The 25,913-nt window shown below is 46.5% G+C and overlaps 1 protein-coding gene across 1 annotated transcript in view; it reads right to left on the reverse strand.

The window, feature by feature from the left end:
- Positions 1–22,200, reverse strand: part of LOC129830837 (electrogenic aspartate/glutamate antiporter SLC25A13, mitochondrial-like) — a 110,559-nt gene extending 88,359 nt beyond the window's left edge. Inside the window, exons 1-5 of the mRNA XM_055893610.1 lie at positions 22,026–22,200; positions 20,994–21,041; positions 20,408–20,550; positions 13,144–13,259; positions 10,927–11,066 (exon numbers count right to left, since the gene is read on the reverse strand). Of these exons, the coding sequence (XP_055749585.1) occupies positions 10,927–11,066; positions 13,144–13,259; positions 20,408–20,550; positions 20,994–21,041; positions 22,026–22,091 (513 nt within the window). The 5' untranslated portion in view covers positions 22,092–22,200. The remainder of the gene's footprint in view (positions 1–10,926; positions 11,067–13,143; positions 13,260–20,407; positions 20,551–20,993; positions 21,042–22,025) is intronic.
- Between the last annotated feature and the right edge of the window lie 3,713 nt (positions 22,201–25,913).

The raw sequence follows: 25,913 nt of genomic DNA on the forward strand, positions 1-25,913 counted from the left end.
CATCTCATTCCAAAATCATGGGCATTAATATGGAGTTGGTCCCCTCTTTGCTGCTATATCAGCCTCCACTCTTCTGAAGGCTTTCCTCTAGATGTTGGAACATTGCTGCGGGGTCTTGCTTCCATTCAGCCACAAGAGCATTAGTGAGGTCAGGCACTGATTAGGCCTGGCTCGCAGTCGGCATTCCAATTAGTTCGATGGGGTTGAAGTCAGGGCTCTGTGCAGGCCAATCAAGTTCTTCCACACCGATCTCGACAAACAACTTCTTCATGGGCCTCGCTTTTTGCACGGGGGCATTGTCATGCTGAAACAGGAAAGGGCCTTCCCCAAACTGTTGCCACAATGTTGGAAGCACAGAATCGTCTAGAATGTCATTGTATGCTGCAGTGTTAACATTTCCCTGCAATGGAATGAAGGGGCCTAGCCCGAACCATGAAAAACGTCCCCAGAACATTATTCCTCTTCCACCAAACTTTACAGTTGGCACTATGCACTGGGGCAAGTAGCTTTCTCCTGGCATCCACCAAACCCAGATTTGTCTGTTGGACTGCCAGATGGTGAAGCGTGATTTATCACTCCAGAGAACACGTTTCCACTGCTCCAGAGTCCAATGCCGGCGAGCTTTACACCACTCCAGCCAACGCTTGGCATTGTGCATGGTGATCTTAGGCTTGTGTGCAGCTGCTCGGCCATGAAAACCCATTTTATGAAGCTCCTGATGAACAGTCATTGTGCTGCTGTTGCTTCCAGAGGTAGTTTAAAACTTGGTAGTGAGTGCTGCAACCAAGGACAGGCGGCTTCAGCACTCAGGGGCCCTGTTCTGTGAGCTTGTGTGGCCTACCACTTCGAGACTGAGCCTTTGTTGCTCCTAGACTTTTCCACTTTCCAATAACAGCACTTACAGTTGACCGAGGCAGCTCTTGCAGGGCAAACTGACTTGTTGGAAAGGTGCCATCTTATGAGCCGTCTTATGAGCTATTCAGTAAGGCCATTCTAATGCCAATGTTTGTCTATGGAGATTGTATGGCTGTGTGCTCGATTCTATACACCTGTCAGCAATGGGTGTGGCTGAAATAGAATGCACTAATTTGAAGGGGTGTCCACATACTTTGTATATACAGTGTAGCTTCAGAGAGATAGAGCAACAAACACACATGGATAGAAACAGAGGTACCTTCATTTTCGAGTATGCACAGTAACACATCATATTTCTGGACATGATTTAGACATTTTGTGGAAAATTGTTTCTTCTTATAACATGTTAATGACTTCAGTTGAGGGCGTCTCTACAAACACACACGCCCACTTCTCGGAGAAGCACAATTGCCGTTGATGAGCCCCCTGGAGCCATTTTCCGCTCTCAGTTACAGGGGGCCAGCATTTAGAGCTGCAGTCATTTGCTCTCTCTTCTCTCCCCTCCTGTCCTTTCTTCTCTCCTCTCTTCTCTCCTCTCCTCTCTTCTCTTCTATTCTCTCCTCTCCTCTTCTCTCCTTTCCTCTCTCCTTTCCTCTCCTCACGCTGCTGCTGTGGGGCGACTCTTGTGTTTCCCAAATCCCCCATTAAGGCACTCCAGGGGATACACACACACAAACTGACTGGTTAATCACCTAAGTGGTCACTATTTCACAACACACACACACATACACACACGGCACGGCAGCTTCCTCCTCTGTGGACCACAGAGACAACAGACAGGCTCATGGGAAAACTCCTGTGGGGCTTTGAAATTAAAAGCCATTATCACTACCTGTGACCACACGTCTGGTGAGACACACTGTAAACAAACCTCAAACACAATACCGCTTCGTCATGGCTCATACTGCAAATACCAAAATTCAAACAACTGTAAAACTACAATACACATATGCTACTTCCTGACTTTATTTGAGTCAATTAGAGATATTATTGAATATTACATTCATATGGATTTTGGGACATCCTCTCTACCATTATTTATCATAAGAATAGCCTGCAAGACAATATTCAAAAAGTACTGCACATCAAAATCTGTTAGCATGTATTCCTGCGTCTAAGTCTTTGTGACTGACATTTAGAGGCTGATAACATAACAGGCCTCAGCCTACACTCACCAAAACTTTCAGGAGATTGACACCTACAAAAAGCTGAATAGAAAGGGGGAGAATTACTATTGACATTTCTCCCAAAAGAGGTGTGATCCGCAAAACAGGTTTCTGTGAGAGCAGGGTGTCAATAACACTTTCTGCATATGAGCTCGTCAGCTACCTACCGCCATTTAACGATCAATTAGGAAAATCATCATTAGGGGTGGTTATGCTAAATGTACTGAGGAGGTCCAAAATGGAAGCCATCCAAAGGAACATATTGCAAACAAACATAAATAACTTGTGAAAGAGACATGTTCATAACCAGATTTTTTTTTTCTGTCGTTTTTTAAAAACATTCTGATGAATAGGTCCAAATTGGGGGGTGGGGGGGGACTACCACAGAGAAAACATCAAATGAAAAGAGAGCTGGAGCAGTATAGTCAAAAGAAGAGAAGGGTGGGAAAAATATCCCTGAGCTACAGAGACTGGAGCAAGACAACACTAAGCAGAGTTAGGAGCTGCCTGCCACAACCATATGGAACAACAGAACAATTGCGGCCCAGAATGTAGCAGTTTATGGTTTTAGCCGCTTTTAACCTGTTAAAATGTAACTTATTACAACTGTGAGTGTTTTAGAGACATGGTTTTCATTTCAGGAGGAGGGCTAAGCCTCTGACGACCAATAGCCAGACTACCACGGCATTTACACTCACTTCAATTGTCTCTGGATTGGATGGAATAAAAAACATTTGACGAGCCACCTCTGTATTGGGTTTCAATACGAGAGGCGTTGGCGTCTTTCCCGCTCTTTAAACAATGGAATACCTGCAGTAGAAATACTGTACAGATTCCCTCTAACTGTTCCCTCTGGTTCCGATCAACACAAACCAGGTTAAAGTCATTACTGACCCTTAAAGCTACAGTCTGGGATTCAGGTTTTTTGCAGCTACGTATGTGAATATCAAGCGTTGAAATTACCATTGAAAACACAACCCAAATCGTAGACTGTAGCTTTAAAAAGCTCAGACATAACATAACAAAGCCACTTTAATGCCCTCCATCCATGTTCAGTGTGCCAGCCAGCACATCTGACATAGCTATTGGCTACCATGTGCCACCTCTACGCATGGCATACATCACCAAACCACACTATGTACACAACAATGTGAAGTCACTCAGCCCTTGGTTGGCATCCACGACACAGGAGGGTAAAAAGAATGTCTGCATCCCAAATCACACTCTGTGCCCTACATAGACGCACATCATGTCATTTTGGAGAATCTCTGGCTTCCACCGTGACAGTAATTGGCGAGAGAGCCCTTATGAGAAATTTGCAGCGCGAATGTTTTCCGGGATAATCCCATCTTGTTTGCATCTGGCCCGCCATCATTATGGATGAATACAACACACATGTAAACACAAAGTATAAGGATGAGAAACCCCATAGAGAAAACCACTGAAAACAAACCTCATTATTTACAGTGTGTGTTGTATGAGAAGCATATTACATTTGCCGGTGATTAACTGTGAGATACATTACTTCAATCTGTATTATCTTTACCATTCACAACACAAATAGGAACAGAATGTATAGTCTTTTCAAATAGCAGTATATTGAAATAATTGAGGAATATGAATAATAGTTTGTTAAAGTCTTAAAGATCTTCACTCAGGTCTCAGTGGGTTCATAACAGCACTGTTCTCCTCTACTACTGAGAAAACACTTCAATCACAAGCCCTGAATTACATAAATTGACTAAATGAAGTGAGTGAAATAGGAAATGTGTATTTCATAGTTGAGCTATGAGCATTACTGCTGTACTCCTGGTATGAAGTATTGGAAACCACTGGAGTGGAACTGGGCAAGCCCTGAATGCAAAATACATTCTCTACTCTAACTGGCTGGACCTCACACAGACACAGACACAGACACACACACACACATAGGCAGAGACACACACACACGCACACACACAGACACACACACACACACACACACACACACACACACACACACACACACACACACACACACACACACACACACACACACACACACACACACACACACACACACACACACACACACACACACACACACACACACACACACACACACACACTTACACAATATCAGTGTGTTCTTCACAGTGTGTAACCCATCTGGTCCAAGTTAAGTGTAACATAGAAAGCTCATTCAGATATAGTGAGTGTAGATGAAAACTTGGCACGGCCGACCCCCCACTCTCCCTCTCCTACACTCGCCCTCTCCCCTGATTTCACGTCTAGACATCATATTGGAAAATGGCACGCACACCACAAATACAGAAGGAATGCGGCAGCAGCACAGATGATACTACGGAGGAGAAAATGTCCCCTGTTTTGGATAGAAGGGTATAGGTGGAGTAGGTCTATGTTGGTGGTTACGTCACTTAACTGTAATGGAAAACGAATTCCAGCGTGTTCTAAAATATACTCTCGGGGTTTCATTGATGACTAATCAGGTTAATATGGCGAGCTGTGTTGGGGAAACAGGACCAAGTAGAATCAGGGTAATATGGCTGGCTGTGTTGGGGAAACAGGACCAAGTAGAATCAGGTTAATATGGCTGGCTGTGTTGGGGAAACAGGACCAAGTAGAATCAGGGTAATATGGCTGGCTGTGTTGGGGAAACAGGACCAAGTAGAATCAGGGTAATATGGCTGGCTGTGTTGGGGAAACAGGACCAAGTAGAATCAGGGTAATATGGCTGGCTGTGTTGGGGAAACAGGACCAAGTAGAATCAGGTTAATATGGCTGGCTGTGTTGGGGAAACAGGACCAAGTAGAATCAGGGTAATATGGCTGGCTGTGTTGGGGAAACAGGACCAAGTAGAATCAAGTTAATATGGCTGGCTGTGTTGGGGAAACAGGACCAAGTAGAATCAGGGTAATATGGCTAGCTGTGTTGGGGAAACAGGACCAAGTAGAATCAGGGTAATATGGCTGGCTGTGTTGGGGAAACAGGACCAAGTAGAATCAAGTTAATATGGCTGGCTGTGTTGGGGAAACAGGACCAAGTAGAATCAGGATAATATGGCTGGCTGTGTTGGGGAAACAGGACCAAGTAGAATCAGGGTAATATGGCTGGCTGTGTTGGGGAAACAGGTCCAAGTAGAATCAGGGTAATATGGCTAGCTGTGTTGGGGAAACAGGACCAAGTAGAATCAGGGTAATATGGCTGGCTGTGTTGGGGAAACAGGACCAAGTAGAATCAGGTTAATATGGCTAGCTGTGTTGGGGAAACAGGACCAAGTAGAATCAAGTTAATATGGCTGGCTGTGTTGGGGAAACAGGACCAAGTAGAATCAGGGTAATATGGCTGGCTGTGTTGGGGAAACAGGACCAAGTAGAATCAAGTTAATATGGCTGGCTGTGTTGGGGAAACAGGACCAAGTAGAATCAGGGTAATATGGCTGGCTGTGTTGGGGAAACAGGACCAAGTAGAATCAGGTTAATATGGCGAGCTGTGTTGGGGAAACAGGACCAAGTAGAATCAGGGTAATATGGCTGGCTGTGTTGGGGAAACAGGACCAAGTAGTATCAAGTTAATATGGCTGGCTGTGTTGGGGAAACAGGTCCAAGTAGAATCAGGGTAATATGGCTGGCTGTGTTGGGGAAACAGGACCAAGTAGAATCAAGTTAATATGGCTGGCTGTGTTGGGGAAACAGGACCAAGTAGAGGAACCTGAGAATGTGTATCAAGCCAAGGCTGGATGGGCATCCCCCACACTGAATACAGACACACACACATCATGGGCATCCCCCACACTGAATACAGACACACACACATCATGGGCATCCCCCACACTGAATACAGACACACACACATCATGGGCATCCCCCACACTGAATACAGACACACACACATCATGGGCATCCCCCACACTGAATACAGACACACACACACATCATGGGCATCCCCCACACTGAATACAGACACACACCGTCGGCATCACACACAGCCTGAATACAGACACTGTCACGCCCTGGCCTTATTATTCTTTGTTTTCTTGATTATTTTAGTTAGGTCAGGGTGTGACATGGGTAATGTTTATGTTTTGTTAGTTTGTATAGAGTTTTGTGTCGTGTTCATCTTCGTGGTGTTAATAAAGAAGATGGCTTATTTTACAACTGCTGCATTTTGGTCCGTAAATCCCCCACACGATCGTGACAGAATTACCCACCATAGGACCAAGCGGCATGGAAGGCGGCAACAGGACATACCTACACAGGATCTCTGGAGTTGGGAGGAGGAATTGGAAGAAGATCCATGGGCACAACCTGGAGAATATCGCCTCCCTCGTGAAGAGCTGGAGGCAGCGAAAGCCGAGAGGAGGCGATATGAGGAGGCAGCACGGAGACAAGGCTGGAGACCCGTGAGTACAACCCAAAAATTTCTTGGGGGGGGCCTTAAAGGGAGTGTGGCGAAGTCAGGTAGGAAACCTGCGCCTACTCCCTGTACTTACCGTGGAGAGCGAGAGTACGGGCAGACACCGTGTTACGCAGTAGAGCGCACGGTGTCTCCTGTACGCGTGCATAGCCCGGTTCGGTACATTGCAGCTCCACGTATCGGCCGGGCTAGACTGAGCGTTGAGCCATATGTCATGAAGCCGGCCCAACGCATCTGGTCACCAGTGCGTCTCCTCGGGCCGGCGTACATGGCACCAGCCTTACGCATGGTGTCCCCGGTTCGCCTACATAGGCCGGTGCGGGTTATTCCACCTCCCCGCACTGGTCAGGCGACGGGGAGCATAGAACCAGGTAAGGTTGGGCAGGCTCGGTGTTCAAGGGAGCCAGTACGCCTGCACGGTCCGGTATTTCCGGCGCCACCTCCCCGCCCCAATCCAGTACCACCAGTGCCTCCTCCACGCACTAGCTATATGGTGCGTGTCTCCAGCCCTTTACCACCAGTGTCTAAACCACGCACCAAGCTTCCTGTGTGTCCCCAGAGTCCTGTGCGTCCTGTTGCTGCTCCCCGCACTAGCCCTGAGATGCGTGTCCCCAGCCCGGTGCCACCAGTCCCGGCACCACGCACCAGGCCTACAGTGCGCCTCAGCCGGCAGGAGTCTGCCGTCTGCACAGCATTGACTGAACTGCTCGTCTCCCCAGCGCCATCTGAGCCATCCGTCTCCCCAGCGCCATCTGAGCCATCCGTCTCCCCAGCGCCATCTGAGCCATCCGTCTGCAATGAGCCTGCAAAGCCGCCCGTCTGCCATGAGCCTGCAAAGCCGCCCGTCTGCCATGAGCCCACTGAGCCGTCCGCCAGACAGGAGCCGCTAGAGCCGCCAGCCAGACAGGAGCCGCTAGAGCCGTCCGTCAGACAGGATTTGCCAGAGCCGCCAACCAGACAGGATCTGCCAGAGCCGCCAACCAGACAGGAGCAGCCAGATCAGTCAGCCAGCCATGAGCAGCCAGATCCGTCAGCTAGCCATGAGCAGCCAGATCCGTCAGCTAGCCATGAGCAGCCAGATCCGTCAGCTAGCCATGAGCAGCCAGATCCGTCAGCTAGCCATGAGCAGCCAGATCCGTCAGCTAGCCATGAGCAGCCAGATCCGTCAGCTAGCCATGAGCAGCCAGATCCGTCAGCTAGCCATGAGCAGCCAGATCCGTCAGCTAGCCATGAGCAGCCAGATCCGTCAGCTAGCCATGAGCAGCCAGATCCGTCAGCTAGCCATGAGCAGCCAGATCCGTCAGCTAGCCATGAGCAGCCAGATCCGTCAGCTAGCCATGAGCAGCCAGATCCGTCAGCTAGCCATGAGCAGCCAGATCCGTCAGCCAGCCATGAGCAGCCAGATCCGTCAGCCAGCCATGAGCAGCCAGATCAGTTAGCCAGCCATGAGCAGCCAGATCTGTCAGCCAGCCATGGGCTGTCCCTCAGTCCGGAGCTGCAGTCCCTCAGTCCGGAGCTGCAGTCCCTCAGTCCGGAGCTGCCATTCCTCAGTCCGGAGCTGCCCCTTACCCTGGAGCTGCCCCTTCCCCTGGTGCTGCCCCTTACCCTGGTGCTGCCCCTTACCCTGGTGCTGCCCCTTACCCTAGTACTGCCCCTGATCCTAGTACTGCCCCTGATCCTGGTACTGCCCCTGACCCTGGTACTGCCTCTTACCCTGGTACTGCCCCTTAGTCTGGAACTGCCCCTTAATGCAATGGGATTAATGTGGAGAGGGGTCATTTTGAAGAGGCTAAGGAGGTGGTTAGGTACTGTGGTGACGTGGGGACTACGACCAGAGCCGGAGCCGCCACCGTGGAGGGGAGCACACCCAGACCCTCCCCTAGACTGTGTATGGTGCGCCCGGAGTTCGCGCCTCAAGGGGGGGGTTATGTCACGCCCTGGCCTTATTATTCTTTGTTTTCTTGATTATTTTAGTTAGGTCAGGGTGTGACATGGGTAATGTTTATGTTTTGTTGGTTTTTGATGTTTATTTGGTAAAGGGGTTATGGGGTGTAAAATATGGTTTTGTGTTTAGTGTAGATGTCTAGCGTTGTCTATGTTGGTGAGTGATCTAGAAGAGTCTATGGTTACCTGAATGAGTTCCCAATTAGAGACAGCTGATGTCGGTTGTCTCTGATTGGGAGCCTTATTTAGGGTAGCCATAGGCTCTCATTAATTGTGGGTAATTGTCTATGTCAGAACGTTTGTAGCCTGTCTGTCTATGCACAACGTTTGTAGCTTCACGGTCGTTTTGTTATTTTGTATAGTTTGTATTAAGTGTTCGTCTTTCATTTAAATAAATTCATTATGACTGCATACCTTGACGCGTATTGGTCCGACCCATGCTTCTCCTCTTCAGACGAAGAGGAGGAGAACGATCGTGACAGACACACACAGTCGGCATCACACACAGCCTGAATACAGACACACACCATCAGCATCACTCACAGCCTGAATACAGACACACACCGTCGGCATCACACACAGCCTGAATACAGACACACACCATCAGCATCACACACAGCCTGAATACAGACACACAACATCGGCATCACACACAGCCTGAATATAGACACACACCGTCGGCATCACACACAGCCTGAATACAGACACACACCATCAGCATCACACACAGCCTGAATACAGACACACACCGTCGGCATCACACACAGCCTGAATACAGACACACACCATCAGCATCACACACAGCCTGAATACAGACACACAACATCGGCATCACACACAGCCTGAATATAGACACACACCGTCGGCATCACACACAGCCTGAATACAGACACACACCATCAGCATCACACACAGCCTGAATACAGACACACACCGTCGGCATCACACACAGCCTGAATACAGACACACACCATCAGCATCACACACAGCCTGAATACAGACACACAACATCGGCATCACACACAGCCTGAATATAGACACACACCGTCGGCATCACACACAGCCTGAATACAGACACACACCATCAGCATCACACACAGCCTGAATACAGACACACAGCATCGGCATCACACACAGCCTGAATACAGACACACACCGTCGGCATCACACACAGCCTGAATACAGACACACACCATCGGCATCAAACACAGCCTGAATACAGACACACACTGTCGGCATCACACACAGCCTGAATATAGACACACACTGTCGGCATCACACACAGCCTGAATACAGACACACACCATCAGCATCACACACAGCCTGAATACAGACACACACCGTCGGCATCACACACAGCCTGAATACAGACACACACCATCGGCATCACACAAAGCCTGAATACAGACACACACCATCAGCATCACACACAGCCTGAATACAGACACACACCGTCGGCATCACACACAGCCTGAATATAGACACACACCATCGGCATCACACACAGCCTGAATATAGACACACACCATCGGCATCACACACAGCCTGAATACAGACACACACCGTCGGCATCACACACAGCCTGAATATAGACACACACCGTCGGCATCACACACAGCCTGAATACAGACACACACCGTCGGCATCACACACAGCCTGAATACAGACACACACAGCCTGAATACAGACACACACCATCGGCATCACACACAGCCTGAATACAGACACACACCGTCGGCATCACACACAGCCTGAATACAGACACACACCGTCGGCATCACACACAGCCTGAATACAGACACACACCGTCGGCATCACACACAGCCTGAATACAGACACACACCATCAGCATCACACACAGCCTGAATACAGACACACACCGTCGGCATCACACACAGCCTGAATACAGACACACACCATCAGCATCACACACAGCCTGAATACAGACACACACCATCGGCATCACACACGGCCTGAATACAGACACACACCATCTGCATCACACACAGCCTGAATACAGACACACACCATCAGCATCACACACAGCCTGAATACAGACAAGGAGGTTATAGTAAAGATCAAACACGAAAACTGGTTTCATTGACTTTGTCAGAAGAAAACTCCATACAAGAATTAATATGCAGGGTCTGAAGGCAAAATGAAAAAGACTTGACAGACAGATAGACAAAGTCGGACAGGAATGGAGAGGATGAAATTGAGAGCGAGATAGAAACATTGACAGAGAGATAAAGAGGGAGACGCACATTTAAACGGACATCTGACTGACAGAGAGACACATTGACGTGGACAAAGAATTTGCTCAGACAGAAAGAGAGAGAGTGAGAGAGAGAGAAAAAGAGAAAAAGAGAGAGAAAAAAATAGAGACAGAGAGATTGGCGAAAGAGAAAGAAAGAAAGCGAGAGAGAGAGAGAGAGAGACAGTCAGTCTATGTGAGTGCAAGGTAATATAGAGAATTTCAACCCACCAGGAGGAACTGGGTGAACTCTCCATAGCTGAGGTGCTTGGTCCTCTCCATGCCGAAGTGCAGCCGCATGAACTCAGAGTCCCAGTTAAAGGGGATGTGCTGATGGTTTGTGGTTTGGCTGAAGACCTGCTTCACGTCCTCTGAGGAAAGACGAGACGAGCACCTTTAATGAAATCAGTCCCCTTTTCATTCAGACACTGTTGACAAACAGACTACTGTAGATGGCTGGTTAGCTGTAGCATTGCGTCACAAGACTTGGTTACTTGCAGACATGGCGGACATTGTTGTGTATTATGTCAAAAGGTATTATTTTGTATCAAGTCATTGGAATGATCATTGACCATTTTTTTAAGAGATTTCATATTAGAAAAGTATGTGTTATTAACGATGGAAGTTACAGGTTCCTGAAGCCACAGGGCTCAACAATGACGATGGATTGACATCTGATGGAAGCATTAGACAGTACTGTAGGCCTACTGTAGCTATAAAATATGTGAAGCAATGTGATTACACACTTTTTTAATTCTGTAACAGTCTCAGCCAATAGAGGTAATGTGGGTGGGAGACATTGAACACCAGCCCAAATGATTACAGCCTTATCAGAGAAACCAAAACAAACAGAGCCAGAGGAACCTGTTCCTTATTACGCCACGAAACCAGAAACATGTTTCAAACCTGCTAGTATGTATCAGTGTAACTAAGCGGGGAATGAATAACTTAAAGAGAAATGAGAGAGGGATTTAGGCCACACGCTAGAAATATGGAGTGTGATTTTTCCCCCAGTCAGGTCCTACCTTTTGGAACAAGACAGCTCCAGCAGGTTTTACACTTTAATGAGGCAATAAAAATGCTGCATTTACTCAACAGTGTAACACTGCAGTGCCATTCCCCATTCCAGACCTGCCGTTTATATTATCATCCTTTATGGACCTGTCAACACCCAGGCAACCTTTTATCCTCTTTTTTATCTCATAGGCTGCAGTACAATCCCCTTTTAACATGCATTCATGTCACGGTTTTAGGAACTCTATTCCGCCAAATTATGGATGTATTTTTATGAAACACTAAGAAATAACAGTGCATTCATCCCTTCATGTAAAAAGATATGTTTTTCCGCATTCACTTAATATAAATTACACAGGTTACTAACAAACAAGAAAAGAGCGTACAAAAATGTTATGAAAATAAATAAGAAATCATAACAAGCCATTGATGTTGAAAAACAAACTGTCTTTAATGCAGCTAAGCCACAGCAATGAATGCTTTTCATTAGTTATAAAGGAGTTACAAGTCACAAGTTAAAATGGTAGCAGAACATGAGGTACAGACAGCAGTGTATGGGCATGTGAAATATTTGACTTCTTATTGCATCTCCTAGCGTAGCCGCGGTAGCATTCAGGTAGGCTATATTCATTAACCTTTCAGAAGGCAGAAAAACAACAGACCTTTCAATTACTAAACCAGATATACCAAGTCACAGATAAATAGTCTAATTGAGCTTTTAAAATATGAAAATTAACATATGTGCATATATAATGAACCACAATGATCTTACTCCCTGCCGACTAGCAACAATTAGAATGGAATTTAGTTTCTCTCTGTTTGTGCTCAAGATATGTGCGCTGCATTTCAAATCAGTCCTAATGTACTAATGTGGCACACCTACAGAAGGCAAAATTAGGGTTGTTTAAATCAATTAGGGAAATGTGAAATGAGCAACACGTACAAATGTCTCCTCTTCTAACCTAAGCTTCTGGGTAATGGTGCCAATCACATACACACTCCCCTCCTCTCCAACATGTCTTCTCCCCCTCCACCCTTCCAAAACCAATATCTGTCATCCTGTCATCTCCATAGGGGTGCTTACACTGTCACCTTCATAGGGGCTAAGGTTACTGTCACTGACTCTGATGGTTATGTGTGACAATATAATTTTGAGAGAGTAAAACATATTTTATTATCAACCTATTCCAAAATAACAAAATGTCCAATGAAATTTCCTTTCAGTAAATAAAAGACCTCACAGTGTACTAAGAATTCTTCGTTCACTTAAATATTAAAATCCTAGCTATAAGTGTAAACATTGTTTTGTACTTCAACGGTCACCTGCATATCACAGGTCTCACAGGTCTCTCATATGCCACAAATCATACCTGGCGATTAGAGGGTTAGAGCTAAAATAGAGCTGTCAATCAAACCAGAGGGAAGGTTACATACCATAGGTGGCTGCTCCTTTGCCAGTCTTGTCGAACAGCAGGAAGGCGACCATGTAAAGAGCATCTGGAGCACACAGGACCGACTCAAAAGCCACAAACTCCTGGAAGGAGATCAACCTGAAGGAGAGAAAGAGAGAGAGGAGAGGGGGAGAGAGAGAGAGAGAGAGACTGTTGTGTTGATGGTATCCTAAAATGAAATGATAAAGTATACAGACCACAAATTCCAATCTGCTATACTTAAACTCTTTAACATCATCCTCAGCTCTGGCATCTTCGACAATATTTGGAACCAAGGAATAATCACCCCAATTCACAAAAGTGGAGACGAATTTGACCCCAATAACTACTGTAGGATATGCGTCGACAGCAACCTTGGGAAAATTCTCTGCATTATCATTAATAGCAGACTCGTACATTTCCTCAGTGAAAACAATGTACTGAGCAAATGTCAAATAGGCTTTTTACCAAATTACTGTACGATAGACCACGTGTTCACCCTGCACACAATAATTGACAAACAAATAAACCAAAACAAAGGCAAGAGGCAAAGTCTTCTCATGTTTTGTTGATTTCAAAAAACCTTTGACTCAATTTGGCACGAGGGTCTGCTATACGAATTGATGGAAAGTGTTGTTGGGGGAAAAACATACGATATTATAAAATCCATGTACACAAACAACAACTGTGCGGTTAAAATTGGCAAAAAACACGCACATTTCTTTCCACAGGGCCGTAGGGTGAGACAGGGATGCAGCTTAAGCCCCACTCTCTTCAACTTAGATATCAACGAATTGGCAAGGGCACTAGCACAGCCTCCAGCACCCGGCCTCACCCTACTAGAATATGAAGTCAAATGTCTACTGTTTGCTGATGATCTGGTGTTTCTGTCCCCAACCAAGGAAGGCCTACAGCAGCATCTAGATCTTCTCCACAGATCCTGTCAGACCTGGGCCCTGACACTAAATCTCAGTAAGACAAAAAAAGGTCCAATTCCCAGGACCACGAATACAAATTCCATCTAGACACCGTTGCCCTATAGCACACAAAAAGCTATACATACCTCGGCCTAAACATCAGCGCTACTGGTAACTTCCACAAAGGTGTGAACGATCTGAGAGACAAGGTAAGAAGGGCCTTCTATGCCATCAAAAGGAACAGAAAATTCGACATAACAATTAGGATATGGATAAAAATATTTGCATCAGTTATAGAACTCATTGCCCTTTATTGTTGTGGGGTCTGGGGTCCGCTCACCAAACAAGAATTCACAAAATGGGACAAACACCAAATTCAGACTCTGCATGCAGAATTCTGCAAAAATATCCTCAGTGTACAACGTAAAACACCAAATAATGCATTCATAGCAGAATTAGGCCGATACCCGCTAATTATCAAAATCCAGAAAAGAGCCGATAAATTCTACAACCACCTAAAAGGAAGTGATTCCCAAATCTTACATAACAAAGCCCTACCCTACAGAGAGATGAACCTGGAGAAGAGTCCCCTAAGCAAGCTGGTCCTGGGGCTCTGTTCAAAAACACAAACAGACCCCACAGAGCCCCAGGACAGCAACACAACCAAATCATGAGAAAACAAAAAGATAATTACTTGATACATTGGAAAGAATTAACAAAGAAACTGAGCAAACTAGAATGCTATTTGGTCCTAAACAGAGACTACAGTGGCAGAATACCTGACCACCGTAACAGACCCAAACTTAAGGAAAGCTTTGATTATGTACTGACTCAGTGAGCATAGCCTTGCTATATAGAAAGGCCGCCGTAGGCAGACCTGGATCTCAAGAGAAGACAGGCTATGTGCACACTGCCCACAAAATGAGGTGGAAACTGAGCTGCACTTCCTAAACTCCTGCCAAATGGATGACCATATTAGAGACACATATTTCCCTCAGATTACACAGATCCACAAAGAATTTTAAAGCAAACCCAATTTTGATAAACTCCCATATCTATTGGGTGAAATACCACAGTGTGCATCACAGCAGCAATATTTGTGCCTCCATGCTCTGGACACTACGTTGACAGACACAGCAAACCTTTTTGCCACAGCTCGCATTGATGTGCCATCCTGGATGAGCTGCACTACCTGAGCCACTTGTGTGGGTTGTAGACTCCGTCTCATGCTACCACTAGAGTGAAAGCACCGCCAGCATTCAAAAGTGACCAAAACATCAGCCAGGAAGCATAGGAACTGAGAAGTGGTGTGTGGTCACCACCTGCAGAACCATTCCTTTTTTGGGGGTGTCTTACTAATTGCCTATAATTTCCACCTTTTGTCTATTCCATTTGCACAACAGCATGTGAAATGTATTGTCAATCAGTGTTGCTTCCTAAGTGGACAGTTTGATTTCACAGAAGTGTGATTGACTTGGAGTTACATTGTGTTGTTTAAGTGTTCCCTTTATTTTTTTGAGCAGTATATATATATATATATATATATATATATATTTATCTCTCTTTCTTGCGGTCTTTCTCTCTCTCTATCTCTCTCTCTCTCTCTGGATTTGTAGTCTGCAGCATGTATGTGTCACTAATACCATTGTATTTCACCTCTTTATGATATTACTACAAATGGCCATACATCATCTACAAAAACAGGACAAACATACCAACAGAGTCATTTGAACTCCCATGGGAGCCCCTGGGGACAACGGCGCAATCTAGTCTTAATTAATGCGCGGTTCAAAGTTGCCTGAAGTCCATTATGAATTTCACAAATGGATACAATAATTATGCAGGGTCAGTCCTAATGAGCAGTCCCCTGAGCATGCATCTCTAATCTATTTCAATTTCCAGGGGAGAGATGATTACATTTTCCTGGCAACTCTAATTAATTTTGTTACTGATGAAATTCAAAGAGGGATTCATTGGGAATCTGTAGGCTTGTAGGTATGCTCTGCTCTGTCTGCCTTGCGGTGTAGAACAATCGGAAAGAGTAATTGTTTTATTGACTTAGCTAGCTGGCGGTTTTCAAACAGGGGCCTGCTGGTGGGAAGTGGGTGGAGGTGCACGAAAGTGCCCTGCTACAAGCTAATATGGGTACAGCTCTTGCGGCTGGAACCATATTAAATGTTGAAAATAAAAAAAATTCTGAGGTTGAAACATAAAAGCTCTTAAAAATGACCAATTTAGAAGGTCATTTAGTGAGTTACTGTAGACAAACTTCAGAGGAAAGCAGGAGAGAGAACAGAGACTGCCAAAAAATGCAGTAGGGAAGTGCAGTAGGATTTTTTATGTGCATCAGTTTACATTGGTGAGCATTTCAGTAGTTATCAAGCTATGAATTATGACAATGTTACTGTATACTGTATATATTATCAGGGGTTGATTATCAGGGGTATTAAGATGACTTTGGGAGATGTGAGAGGGTTCAGGAGGTATTACACACACTATGGTGAATGTGCCTGGGATGAGGATTATGATAGTTGATTAGCATTCCTATGACTAGGGGCTCCCGAGTGGCGCAGCGGTCTAAGGTGCTGCATCTCAGTGCAAGAGTCTCTGGTTCAAATCCAGGCTGAATCCCTTCTGGCCGTGATTGGCAGTCCCATAGGGCGGTGCACAATTGGCCCAGGTTTGGCCAGAGTAGGTCATCATTGTAAATAAGAATTTGTTCTTAACTGACTTGCCTAGTAAAATACATAAAAAACTACTAGAGAACAATTACCCCCAAAAAAGAGATGCCATCACGTTGTAATGCAAACAAACTATCTACCAACTAATATGAAATGTGAACAGACTTTACATTGTCTGAGTAAACAGTGCACAAAAACATATGCATTTACAAACATGAGACTACAGTATGTGTCCAGGAAATGTAAGATATAAATCCCAACGTGTGCAGTTAATGCTATACTAAATGGAGAGGATTGTTTTTAATTTGAAATCAGTAGCTATTCAGTCAATATGATCATGCAGTACATGTGGACCTTTCTTAGTCTGAGTGAGAGGTCAACAAAGGTTGAAAGTGTATCTCTGTACAAAGTCGATAAGTAGGTAAACATCCTTGATGTCTTTGTTTGAGGGTTTATATGGTGTCTAGACTTTTTTGTCATCTTCAGCTGGTAAACAGCTCCTAGAAGAGCTATCCAGGACCTACAACACTGTTTATAGCATAAACATTTGGGCGGGTTAGGCTGGAGCGACAGCTTTTATCCCTGATAGTAGAGGGGTAAGAGGACACCTTCAATGATCTCCTGTCCCTGCTATTGTCGCTGACAGCCTTCCACCCAGAGGTGACTGCTGGCTAGCTGACTGGCTGACTGGCTGGCTGTCCGGCTGTCTGTCTCGCTAGCTGTCCGGCTGGTGGGCTGGATGCTTTGGGTTCTTCCAAGCAGGCACACCAAAATACACATGTCTGGCTGGGAGGACTGCTATTTTCCCAGCATGCTCTCTTTACAAAGTTTTAACCCCCAAGAGACTTGGGAGGGGGTTTCACACTTGGAAGAGTTTTCCATCGAAAAAGAGAGAGAGAGAGAGAGCAAGAGAAAGAGAGAGCAAGAGAGAGAGAAAAAGAAATGAGATAGAGACAGGGAAGGAGGGAGGGAGGAAAAATCTCTGACACATCTTTCAGACAGCAGCAGGGATGTCTACATAGACAGAAAGGGAGTGTATCTATCTCAGCCAGCCAAGTCTAGGGAGGCTGAATAACAAGAGAGAAAAGTGATTTCAAGGCAGAGAGAGAGAAACTGTGATGGCCGTCAGTGAGTGTATCACCTAATTTACACAGTCACAGAGGGAGGCAGAGAAATGCATTACACTGTTTACGTACACCCAAACCCCCTCTACTCCGAAAAAAACAATTACCCCTCCCTGACTTATCTCTGTGAAATAGAATCCTACCTGGGGTAAAAACAGCAGCAAGACGCATTAGAGAGAAAAAAATGTATGCAGTATGCACATCCCGAAAAATACTGTAATTTAAGCTAGAGGGAGTATATGAAAATACAATAGACTCCGTGGATTATTTTCTTCGTTTATTTTCTTTCAGGGAGCTCACTCAACAGGTTATTGTCAAAAACAATGTATTTCTGTTTTCTGTGAACATAAAAGGGGGTGTTGTTGACACGCGCAACCATTGTCTGTTCTCTCTTCCCGCGCTAGGCATAATCATCCATCTCATTGTCTAACGGAAATCATAACATCTTTTTAGGGTTCACTGGCAAAAAATAACAAAATACATGGCGACTAACCTACAATGTCAACTGTAAACAAAATGGATGCATTCAAACAAAGGTCTCTGATTTCGTGGCTTTGATCAAACTATCAAACCAGACATTTCTGCTCCCTTGTCATTTCCTATCCCCTCCCCACCACCCCACCACACCAAATGAGGTTTAGATACAGAGACCAAGCCATGGTTTCCTAATAGATGTATCCCTTAATAGCAGTGATGCCGTCGCCATTTATCTGGCTCCCAAATCCACACAATGCAGGAGTGCTGAATGGCACGGGCAATTACAGTGCATGTGTGCAGCCAGCCAGCCTCCACTCCATTTTAAAGCAGGCCTTCATAATGTGAGCAACATGACCGCATGCACTCTGCTCTTTGCTGGAGCCCAGGTGGTTGCCGTGGCAACGTGCTTTTTCTTTTTGACTTACCCTAACATTTTATTGCCCGTCATTATGTATCATTAAAAACATACATATTAATGTAAAAAATAGGGGTGATGGGGGGGGGGGGATAAGATGAGATGAATTAGGCTAGCAACAACCAACAGAAGAAGGGAACAACACCTGACAAATGGGCTTTGAGGATTTGGAGGATTCTCTTTTCTACAAAAGAAATAAGATACATTTGTGGTAGAATAAGTGGTAAGCAAAACATTATTAATTGTTTCTTGGTTTGAATCCTGTGTATTAGAAAATAAGGGCTAGGGGAGTACACAGGATCAAAGCCAGATACAGTATATACACGCAGTGGCCAGTTTATTAGGTACACCACCACGTTCGCTCCTACAGACAGTCAGTCACATGGCTTGCAATATAAAGTAGGCAGACAGGCATCGAGGCATTCAGTCACCGTTCAATTGAACGTTAGAATGGGCAAAATGAGTGACCTAAGCAACTTTGAGTGCGGTATGATCTTTGGTGCCAGGCCAGCCAGATTCAGTATCTCAGAAACGACCGCCCTAATGGGCTTTTCACGCACAACAGTATCTAGGGTTTCCCGAGAATAGTGTGACAAAAAAAACATCCAGCCAGCGGCAGTCCTGTGGGCGAAAACAAGCAGTGTTCAGAACGGCATCTCGAAACCCACAACTCGTCGATCCTTATCACGGATGGGCTATTGCAGCAGACGACCACACCAGGTTCCACTCCTATCAGCTAAAAACAAGAAGAAACGGCTCCAGTGGGCATGCGATCACCAACAATGGACAATTGAGGAGTGGAAAAACCTTGCCTGGTCTGACAAATCCTGGTTCCTGTTGCGTCATGCTGATGGCAGAGTTAGGATTTGACGCAAGCAGCATGAGTCCATGGACCCTACCTGCCTGGTGTCAACTGTACAGGCTGGTGGCGGTGGTCAACCACTGTCCAATCTGCATCAACTGCGTGATGCCATCACGTCAGCATGGACTAACATCCTTGAGGAACGATTCCGACTTGTAGAATCCATGCCCCGGAGAATTCAGTCCGTTCTGGAGGCAAAGTGGGGTCCGACCCGGTAGTAGATGGGTGTACCTAATAAACTGGACATGTACATATACTGTATAGAGATATATGTACTTAATGCAAATAATGGTGAATAAAAATACTAAAACAATCCCTATTGTCCTGTGTTTTTCTCCACAATGTTAAATTCATACCTAGGGCTCTAAATATACCTGACCATGTGACTGATACAAAAACCTATAGGGCCCTTGCTATAAGGACAGCAGGTAGCCTAGCGGTTAGAGTTTTGGGAAAGTACCCGAAAGGTTGCTAGTCGAATCCCCAAGCCGACAAAGTGAAAAATCTTGATCTTGGCTGTTACCCCATTCTCGGGGGGTTGGGACATGCAGAAATCACATTTCCAATTCACATTTGAAATAGGACAAACATGAGCATCCACCAAATTATCAAAATACTCCAGGTCCTTGTCATAACCAACCTATAACTAGGCCTAATGCCTTGGGTTCTCATGGTCAGGGCCTGTATTCACAAATTGTCTCCTATTCATTATGATTAAAAAGCTAAACTGATCCTAGATTAGCACTCCTACTCTGATAGGCTTTGTGATAAGAGCCCTGATCATCTACACACCCATCTTTCTTCTGGTCCACCACCCCAGCCAGCAGTGAGGTGGCCTCATCAGACAGTCTGATGTCAGTGTGTGCGTGGAGGAACCGGGTCACAAAGTCCTCCGGAGACATGTAGTGCTCATCGTTTTTCTGGATGCTGGCATACTGCAACGGCAAACGCATACACAAACAAACACACATGCACACACACACACACACACACACAGACAGGCAGACAGACACACACAGACAGAACCCATTGCTGATTTGTTAATATATGATCTACTGATTGAGGAAGACACTGTACACATGTTCAAACCTTTGGGCTGACACCTAACTTGAGATCATTCGCATGTAACTTGAGACTTTCGCATGAATCATGCATTGATGTCAATGGTAGAAAATTGAGTTGTGTGCAGGGATCTCAAGTTAGGATTCAGACCTCAATGGGGAAAACCATGAATGTGCTATTGATCCTTGTTTAGGTGACTGAGCCAGAAGAAGGCCACAAATGAATGCATTATTAACAATGGCTTTCCAGTACATGAAGTTGTCTTGTACGCAGAGTGCTAAGGCAACATTGGTGAATATATTTTTACACAACTCACCTTTAAAAAAATAGTTTTCAGCTCAGTAGGGTCAGCCCTCCTTTGTCCCTGGAGAAATTAAACAAAATTACATGCAATGACATCAAAGACCACAGTTACCTATCAACATAATCAACAACCAAGCTCTCATTATCTCAATATTGTAGTAATAACCTGATAATAATACACTTTTTTTTTTAAATTTACAATTCTATTAAAAGGCATATTAGGAGAATGTTAACTTAGCCTACATGTCTTGTTAACAGTAAGATATTTTACTCACTTTGTAATAAAAGTGATACTATTTTGATCATGTTTAGGATTCAACAAGTCAATATTAGGCCTACTCTCTTTTTATATACAGTGATCTAATGAAATGGGCTGGTCATACTATCAGGGGATCCAGCTGTTTGCAGTTCATTGGGGAAGGGAACACTTTCTTCATTCAAAACAGGGGCGCGAGGCACATGATGACACAAGGCACGTGCCGAATGTATCTTGTAGAATGTTGATACATTGTCACATTATGTGAAATATCTGCGGCAAGGCGCGAGTAACACCAGTAGCCTATATTACTGTATGTATATTGGGAGAATCGTCATATAGCATAAGGCTAAACAAGGTTACCAGCACTGAGCTTATTAAGCTTACCAGGCTAGAGCCGGCTTCACGTCAAAGACGTGCTTGCTAATCAGCCGGTGGCTCGAGACGTGGGACTGACAGAGACCACCGGTTTCAGTGACAGGTCGGTCTGATAACCGGCTTCCGCATAGTGCATCACAGGGAAAGGCTGTATCCCATTACCACCTTGCCCCGTCCTCCTCGCTGTAAAGCCCCAATGTCATTGCCACTGGCTAATGTTAACCTCGAACATCCTCTTATCGGGCTAACTACCGTTAGTAGCTAGCTGGCTAGCCATCTATCAATAGATGGGGGAGGAGGTCAGTGTGTGAGAATGTGGTCCGTGCGTTCGGAGGTGTCGTTGTCTATTCTGCCATTGTCTATTTTACCTACTGACAAAATGTTTTTTTTCCTCGTACAAGGTGAACTTACCTTTGCAGCCATAGCAAGATTACTGTCAACCAACCAAGCCCACTCTGACCAAGCAAAACCGGTCATTTTATTTTGCGTGACGACGTTCCCATGGAAATCACGCGCGGCTGTCGGATGGTGCAGAGAGGAGCTTAAGGCGGCTCAAGTGTTCACGTGGTATAGAGTGGTCAACAGGTAGCGTGGTATGTAATGAATTACCAATTGGCCCTATGCCTACTCAAGCCCTGATGCATTTAGTTAAACATCTAAAAAAAAAGTGTCACTCCATAATAATACAATAATTATTTATGGAAGCCCATTCCTACCACCCGCTTCCAAAAAAAAGTGATACTATCTAAAACTGTCGAGATATTAAGTCAACATTTTGAGATACTAACTCCACATTTCGAGATAGTAGAACATACATACAGTAGGGTATGTGTCTTCATTTGTAGCATTATGTGGGGATTTCCATCTGTCCATGTTGCAGAGATCAGTACAGCAGGGTCGCCAGCAAACGTTTTGATAAAAATATTGCCACAAAAGCGTTGAAAATAGGGACAACAAACTGTTCTTTAGACATTATTTGTCAACTCATGCACAATTAATCTGTGCTTCAGTCTGATCAACTCTAGCCTACTGATAACAACCACAACTGCAGGTGCAGGTAGCCTAGAGAAGCCTATTTTTTTTTACCCTTTATTTAACTAGGCAAGTCAGTTAAGAACAAGTTATTTGGGACAGAACAAGAGATTTTTACCCTCCTTTTTACCCTCAGCTCAGGGATTCGATCTAGCAACCTTTTGGTTACTAGACCAATGCTCTAACCACTAGGCTGACTACACTGCGAGAGAACACTGTGAGAGTTGCAAAATAAATTTAGAAATCTATATTATTCAATTATTGCACCCACACTGCTCGCGTGCGCCAACGAGCGTCTGTGTTGCCAAGGGCTAAAATAGAAGTCAGTTTCTGATGCAGATCACGCTGCAAGTCCTGCCTCTCCCATCTCCTCATTGGTTTATAGAAGCAGGTACCCACGTGCCATCTCCTCATTGGTTTTATACCCACGTGGGTGACTGAAAGACAAACAAGGTCGATGGCGGTAATGCACCTAATTTATGAAAGTTGCCACCAATCGCAATATAAAGTCAAGAGAAGAAAAAGCCTAGAAGGAGAAGAGATGACTAGAAACTGTTAAGGCTGTCGCTCTCCTCATCCTCGGATGAGGTGAGGAGAGAAGGATCTTCAGACCAAAATGCAGTTTGCGGGAAATAAGCCATCTTTTTATTTATAATCGAAAAACTGATGATGATGGCAACACGAAAACAAACACTTTAACAAACTTACAAAATAACAAAACGACGTAGAACGAAACCTGAACATAAACTCACATCACTAAACGTAAACTCACGGACAGGAACGTTACATCAAAACACACGAACAGCCAAACAGTCCCGTATGTGAAAATACATCGACAACGACGAAGACATCACAGGAGACAATCACCCACAAACAAACAGTGAGAACGCCCTACCTAAATATGACTCTTAATTAGAGGAAAACGCAAACCACCTGCCTCTAATCAAGAGCCATACCAGGTAACCCAAAACCAACATAGAAACAGATAACATAGACTGCCCACCCAAAACACATGCCCTGACCATAAACACATAAAAAACAACATAAAACAGGTCAGGACTGTTACAGAACCCCCCCCCCCCTCAAGGTGCGAACGCCGGGCGCACCAGCACAAAGTCCAGGGGAGGGTCTGGGTGGGCAGTTGACCACGGTGGTGGCTCCGGCTCAGGACGCTGTCCCCACACCACCATAGTCACTCCCCTCTTAAGTCTACCCCTTCCAATGACCACCCTAAAACTACCTTCCCCTAAATAAACGGCCAGCACCGGGACAAGGGGCAGCACCGGGACAAGGGGTAGCACCGGGACAAGGGGTAGCACCGGGACAAGGGGCAGCACCAGGATAAGGACCAGCACCGGAATAAGGGGCAACACCGGGACAAGGGGCAGCACCGGGACAAGGGGCAGCACCGGGACAAGGGGCAGCACCGGGACAAGGGGCAGCACCGGGACAAGGGGCAGCACCGGGACAAGGGGCAGCACCGGGACAAGGGGCAGATCCCGGCTGAAGGACTCTGGCAGGTCCTGGTTGAGGGACTCTGGCAGGTCCTGTTTGGACGGCTCTGGCAGGTCCTGGCTGGACGGCTCTGGCAGGTCCTGGCTGGACGGCTCTGGCAGGTCCTGGCTGGACGGCTCTAGCAGGTCATAGCAGGACGGCTCTGGCAGGTCCTGGCTGGACGGCTCTGGCAGGTCCTGGCTGGACGGCTCTGGCAGGTCCTGGCTGGACGGCTCTGGCAGGTCCTGGCTGGACGGCTCTGGCAGGTCCTGGCTGGACGGCTCTGGCAGGTCCTGGCTGGACGGCTCTGGCAGGTCCTGGCTGGACGGCTCTGGCTGGTCATGGCTCGCTGGCGGCTCTGGCAGATCCTGTCTGGTTGGCGGCTCTGGCAGATCCTGTCTGGTTGGCGGCTCTGGCAGATCCTGTCTGGTTGGCGGCTCTGGCAGATCCTGTCTGGTTGGCGGCTCTGGCAGATCCTGTCTGGTTGGCGGCTCTGGCAGATCCTGTCTGGCGGGCGGCTCTAGCGGCTCCTGTCTGGCGGGCGGCTCTAGCGGCTCCTGTCTGGCGGACGGCTCTGTAGGCTCATGGCAGACGGGCGGCTTTGCAGGCTCATGACAGACGGGCGGCTTTGCAGGCTCATGGCAGACGGATGGCTCAGACGGCGCTGGGGAGACGGATGGCTCAGATGGCGCTGGGGAGACGGATGGCTCAGATGGCGCTCGGGAGACGGATGGCTCAGATGGCGCTGGGGAGACGGATGGCTCTGTAGGAAGGAGAAGGAGAGACAGCCTGGTGCGTGGTCTAGGCACTGGCTGCGCTGGAGAGGAGGAAACAGCAGGAGAGAGAACCCGGAGAGACAGCCTGGTACGGGGGGCTGCCACCGGAGGACTGGTACATGGAGGTGGCACCGGGTCTACCGGACCGTGAAGGAGGACACGTGCTCTTGAGCACCGAGCCTCCCCAACCCTACCAGGTTGAATGATCCCCGTAGCCCTGCCAGTGCAGCGAGGTGGAATAGCCCGCACTGGCCTATGCAGGCGAACCGGGGACACCACCTGTAAGGCTGGTGCCATGTACGCCGGCCCGAGGAGACGTACTGGAGGCCAGATACGTTGGGCCGGCTTCATGACATCCGGCTCGATGCCCAACCTAGCCCTCCCAGTGCGGCAAGGTGGAATAGCCCGCACTGGGCTAAGCACGCGTACTGGGGACACCGTGCGCTTTACCGCGTAACACGGTGTCTTACCAGTACGACGCCTTCTACCTCCACGGTAAGCACGGGGAGTTGGCTCGGGTATCCTACCCGGCTTTGCCACACTCCTCGTGTGCCCCCCCCCAAGAAATTTTTTGGTCTGACTCACGGGCTCCCAACCGCGTCGTCGCGCTGCCTCCTCATACCAGCGCCTCTCAGCCTTCGCTGCTTCCAACTCCTCCTTTGGACGGCGATATTCCCCTGGTTGAGCCCAAGGTCCTCTACCGTCCAGGATCTCCTCCCAAGTCCAGGAGTCCTTGTTGCTCCGTAGAGCATTCCCATACCGCTTGGTCTTAGCGTGGTGGGTGATTCTGTTATGGCTGTCGCTCTCCTCATCCTCGGATGAGGTGAGGAGAGAAGGATCTTCAGACCAAAATGCAGTTTGCGGGAAATAAGCCATCTTTTTATTTATAATCGAAAAACTGATGATGATGGCAACACGAAAACAAACACTTTAACAAACTTACAAAATAACAAAACGACGTAGAACGAAACCTGAACATAAACTCACATCACTAAAC

The sequence above is a fragment of the Salvelinus fontinalis genome, chromosome 32 (assembly GCF_029448725.1).
Source record: "Salvelinus fontinalis isolate EN_2023a chromosome 32, ASM2944872v1, whole genome shotgun sequence".
Taxonomy (NCBI): Eukaryota; Metazoa; Chordata; class Actinopteri; order Salmoniformes; family Salmonidae; genus Salvelinus; species Salvelinus fontinalis.